Source organism: Lathyrus oleraceus, chromosome 5 (assembly GCF_024323335.1).
Source record: "Lathyrus oleraceus cultivar Zhongwan6 chromosome 5, CAAS_Psat_ZW6_1.0, whole genome shotgun sequence".
NCBI lineage: Eukaryota > Viridiplantae > Streptophyta > Magnoliopsida > Fabales > Fabaceae > Lathyrus > Lathyrus oleraceus.
The window spans coordinates 402,613,692-402,619,199 of NC_066583.1; the positions used below are offsets into that span (position 1 = coordinate 402,613,692).

The 5,508-nt window shown below is 32.4% G+C and overlaps 1 protein-coding gene across 1 annotated transcript; it reads left to right on the plus strand.

The window, feature by feature from the left end:
• The first annotated feature begins 1,008 nt into the window (after nucleotides 1–1,008).
• On the plus strand, nucleotides 1,009–3,491 carry LOC127085118 (GDSL esterase/lipase At4g10955). Its single transcript, XM_051025696.1, has 2 exons — nucleotides 1,009–1,315; nucleotides 2,213–3,491. Exons 1-2 carry the CDS (start codon nucleotides 1,065–1,067, stop codon nucleotides 3,270–3,272), a joined length of 1,311 nt encoding a protein of 436 aa, XP_050881653.1. The 5' UTR covers nucleotides 1,009–1,064; the 3' UTR covers nucleotides 3,273–3,491.
• Nucleotides 3,492–5,508: the final 2,017 nt, after the last annotated feature.

Below are 5,508 nucleotides of genomic sequence, written 5' to 3' on the forward strand. Positions count from 1 at the left end.
AACTTGGATGTGACTTGAATGAATTTGAAAGTTTGTGAGTTGAGAGAGTTTGAGAGTTGAGAGATTTGGAGTTTGAAGAGTTAGAGTTTGAGAGTTAAAGAAGTGAGGAAGGAGAAGAGATTCTAACACGTATTTGGTTAAGAAAAATATAAAAAAAAATGCATTTTTTTAGTAGGGTAGGGGGTCAATATTTAAAGTAGGAAAAATAATTCCAAAAAATAATACCATAAAATATAAATGTTGGAAAAACTCCTCTTTCTCACTCCGCTCACTCAAATGAGATTAATACGTTAAGATTTCATATGTCACGAAATTGTCTTCGATCAATAATCTATTTTCACCTATCACCATGCACAAAAAAAGACTTTAAAAAAAACTTATTTTTCAAATTAAATCACCAACTTCTACCTTGTCTTTGTTTGAAATATATTAAAAATGTATTTCTTAAACAATAAAAGATTCAAGATAAAAATAATAAAAAAATTTATCTAAAAAATAAATTTTGAGTTCATATTTGCAAGAGCAACTAACAAGTGAATAATTTGTTTATGAGAATAAAAAATGGTGTTAGCATTTTTTTTAAATGAAAAAATATATTTTATTATTATTATTATTATTATTATTATTATTTTATTATCATTATTATTATACCTAAGGTTATATTGTAATTAAGGGTGATAAAACGAGTTCGATTGAATGACTATGTCTGTTTTATTTGCAATTTTTTTGTGGGACTAGTCAAATTTTTTAGCCTATATTCTTTAATATGTCTATCCGCATCACACAATTTTGTTGCATTTAAACTCATTTTTAAAAAATTAAATAGGAAAAAACTGTTGCAAATTGGTAATAATGTTAATATCTGTTACAAAATAAATATATTAATGTATTTACATATTAATAAAAAACGAAAAGTAATGCATTAAAAAGAATATAATGCTATAAAAAAACGCTCCGACAAATAAAAGGGAAATATGACCGTTGTAGAACGAGGATTCAAAAACATGAACAGTTGAAAAATTGTTCCTTTATTAATTTTTAAAGCAAAACATCATAAACAACTAATGAAACTAGTTCCAAGAAAGGAAAAAAAATCTATAACCTTCACCTCAATTTTCTCCGAAGCTACTCTCATCAACATGGAAACAACAACCCAATTTGAGAAACTGAAAGAAGAAGAAAAAGTAGTAGTGGAAGATGAAATTGTTGTGATTCAAACACAGCCAGAAGAAGAAGCTCACCCTTATGCGTTTCATGTTTCTGGTCCTCGAAATCTGGTTAATCTTAACTGGAGAGATGTTATCAGCTCTAGTTGGTGAGTTCCCTTTCACATTTCTTAATGTTTTTAGGCTGGATCTGATTTTTTTGAGATTTGAATTTGATGGTGCGGATTTCAGAAAATGGGTTTTGAGGTTTGAGCATAAAGGTTCAAACTTTGAAAAATTGGTTTGTTGGGGATTTTGAAATTTATAGTTTTTGGGTTTTGAGATTTGAGGATAAAGTTGGAAACTTTGAAAAGTGGTGTTGTTTATCATAGATAATTTTTTGGTGGGTTTCTAGATACTAAATTGGATAGTAGCTTCATCAATTCATCTACAGGATTTAGGTGATCTGTTTTGATTCCATACTTATTTGTTGCCTAATTTGTTTTTTGTGTTTGGAAGCGAATTTCAGGGTTCCTGATTTAAAGCAATTCAATTTTTCATTTAACGATAACAACACCAATGTGATTGTTTGATCCATTCATTTTATCAAATCACTGTTTCAAGTGGAAATGCATGTGATCCTTTGAAAACCAGATTCATTTTCTGGATTAAATTGATGAAACTGGTTGAGCCAACTTTCAATTATTAAAGTTTGCATCAATTTTATACACTGTTACTTATTGGTTTGACAGAACCAGTTGATTCAAGGCCCTTGTTGAGTTGATTGTGGATATGAGTTTTATAAGATCTATACAGATACATGATGGAATATTGAAGTCATTTAGTTTAAGCACGAATGTCCGTATCGTCGTGTTGGTGTCAGACACTGATATCTAATGGATTATTGAATATTGAAGTCATTTAGTTTAAGCACATTTGTCAGTGTGTCCGTGTTGTCGTGTTGGTGTCGGACACTAATATGCTGTCACACACCTTATCGATCTAAAGTATTGGTGCAACTTAGCTACACTTCATACAGATCCTGATAACTAACTTATTTAATGCAGGAAGGATGCGAATTATAAGAGAACAGTCATTGCTTGTTTTATTCAGGCGGTATACTTGCTTGAACTCGATCGACAAGAGAATCGACAACCAGAAAATGCTCTAGCGCCGAACTGGTGGATTCCCTTCAAGTACAAGCTAACAAAAACACTGATAGATGAAAGAGACGGTTCAATTTTCGGCGCAATACTCGAATGGGACAGATCCGCGGCAATGTCTGATTTAGTATTAATCAGACCAAGTGGGGCACCGAAAGCTGTTTTAGCACTTAGAGGAACATTACTCAAAAGCCTCACAATGCGAAGAGACATAGAAGACGACCTTCGGTTCCTCGCTTGGGAAAGCTTAAAAGGTTCCGTAAGATTCAAAGTAGCTCTAGAAACACTAAAAGCAGTTTCCAATGCATATGGAAGTAGCAATGTTTGTGTAGCAGGACATTCATTAGGAGCTGGTTTCGCACTTCAAGTTGGAAAATCACTAGCAAAAGATGGTATCTATGTAGAAACGCATCTATTCAATCCGCCGTCTGTGTCATTAGCTATGAGTCTAAGAAACATTGGCGAAAAAGCTGAGTTAGCTTGGAGGAGAATCAAATCTATGATTCCTTCACGCAACGAAGAAGTTAATAACATCAAGAACGACGATACCAACAAGAAGAACAAGAATTGGATGATGCCGTGGTTAACTAGCTTGAAGAACAATGGTTTTGGCGTTGGAAAATGGGTTCCTCATCTTTATGTGAACAATAGTGATTATATATGTTGTTCTTACAATGAACCTGATAGCTCAAATGAGAAAAAAGATGGTGGTGGTGATAATAATAAGGAGAATGTTGGTCCGAATAACAATGGTTGTCATGTTTCTGCGAAGTTGTTTGTTGTGAATAAGGAAAAGCAGAAGTTTCATGAAGCTCATGGATTGGAACAATGGTGGTCTAATGATTCTTCACAGCTTCAGCAGACTATTCATACTAGTAAACTCATAAGCAGGCAACTTAAATCTTTGTATACAGGTGGTGGCGGTTCTTCTTCTCAAATCTTGCAGGGAAAGCCAAGTAAATAAGGATTTGATCACATTGGTTACAAAATGAATTCAATTATATACCTTTTTTGGTTGTGCAAGTGTTGATATGTGATAATATTTTCATTTGGTTTTTCTGGTTTATAGTTTTGGACAAGTTGGAGGTTTTTATTATCTTATAATATAGTATCCAAGTCATTGTACTTATAATTGCAGTTTTGAAGTCTCAAACTAAGAACATGATCTGTTTTACTTTGTGCATCTACATGTTTTCTATGTTTTTGTTTTTTTTTGGATTTGTAGATGAAGTAGTTATAACTCATAACTGTGAGAACCAAAATTCTAACCGTGGTGTTTTACATGCTATTTTACAACATAAAATCTGAACAGGAGCATTTTTCTTCTCCAGCTAGAAAAGATTCTATGTAATTTCAATTATGTCTTGACGATATCAATTATGTCTTTGGAACAAGTGTTGCACCAAAAGCTGAGAAATTTGACTAGTATGAAGCATGGGAGGATGAAACTGTTTGGTTAAGTCAATGGCTTCTTGATTCCATGACCAAAAACATCATACAATTATGGCAAATAGCAAGTGCAATATTATTCTATTCACATAGAGTGGTTGTGCTTAAAAATGGATTCAACTGTTTTTATGATTCTAAGAGTCTATAGTTGTTTGGTTGCGGAAAAGTAAATGACAAAAAACACATGAAAATTTCGGTGTTAACAGTGTGAAAACTGCCTAAGGATAAATTTCGTCATTGTTTATTCTCATGCATAATCATTGGTGAGTAATATGCTCTTCTGCTAAGTTATTAATATCACCGCCTTTTGCTTTCATTGAGTCTCATCTCTGACTCAAAGACTTGAAATTGGTTGTACTACTTAATAGGCGATCTAGCGCACTATAAAATACAACAATATTAATTTCAATAGTGATATAAAGATATTGATTGCCAATTATCAGTATTCTGCCAATATTAAATCTAATCCTATCTCTAGTAACGACCAACACCTCATGTATGTCATGTTATACCATAAAACATATTTTAAATAGCTAATCCAAAATAAGCATTAAGAACGAAGAATCCTCAATATTAAGGCTTAGTTAGAATTACGTAAAACGTCATGACGTAACTAAACATGAATATATAGTGACTACATCTATCCTAAACAAATATATTTGTAGATATGCTTACTCATCATAGTTGTATAGATAATTTTGATAAGAAAAAGTTGGAAGGTCATCTGAGCCGATCTCTCGAACATCGTTTTAGCCATTAATCTCCATCTCATATTCTCCTATTTAGACCAAGGTGAATCTACTACCTTATTGTAGTACCTTGAATCCACAAAAACTTATTTTGAATTAAAATTGGACTTCTTATTTATATGCTTGAGAAAGATAGGCTCGTTATGCCCACACCCCATCTTCGCCTAGTGCGCCATTCTTCCCTATTAAGCAATGTCAGCTCACTCTGTAACTAGCCCTAACCTCTCTAGCTCGTTAGGCGCACCACACATATTTATTTAGCACACAAACACTTCCTTCACCATGAAGTTATTTAGTCTTGAAGTATTCTTTCTCTTATGCTCACCTAGCGTGCCCATGGACCTGGCCTAGCAAGCATTGCTCGTAGGAAAATGGTCATGGAAGGTCATTGTGTATTTCTTGGTGATTTCTTAGTCTTTTTCACATGTTTTTGACAAATGCGCAAGTAAAAAGTCCAAACAAGTCTTTTAACATTTTTCATTGATAAATTCGTGGTTTTCATATCGATTGCGAGTAAAATAAGTCAATAACTGTCTACGTATTTTATGTAATTTTAGAACTGATTAACTCTCCCTAACTTATTTTTATTGTTTGTCCTCAAACAAAATTCATTCAAATGGTTCATAAGTTTTTGAAATGCATGTTTCATGAGTGGTTAAATGACTAGGTTAAATATTTTTTTAAAAAAAATAGAATGACATGATATTCTTTCTAACGCAAGTTTATGATCATCATCATAAATATCCATAAATCATAGCATGAAAATAAACGAGTTGCTTGACTTAAGTAAGATTTTAAAACATGTCTAGACCATTAGTCAATTGTTTATCAGAATCATGATCTCACCGAGTATCTCTCAATATTAGTGTTTCCTCATAAATTGGACAAAGCAAGTACTATAAAAACATTTTTCATTTTATCTAAATAATATCACAAGATACATTATCAGTCATAGATCACTAAGGTCTTCTTTTGTTGTTGTAACATGGTTGAGCTTAAAAA

Excerpts from the sequence above, each read along its gene's own strand:
- LOC127085118 (XM_051025696.1), top strand. The coding sequence starts at position 1,065 with ATGAAACTAGTTCCAAGAAAGGAAAAAAAATCTATAACCTTCACCTCA. Across the intron at positions 1,316-2,212 it reads GATGTTATCAGCTCTAGTTG|GAAGGATGCGAATTATAAGA; the intron begins GTGAGTTCCCTT and ends TATTTAATGCAG.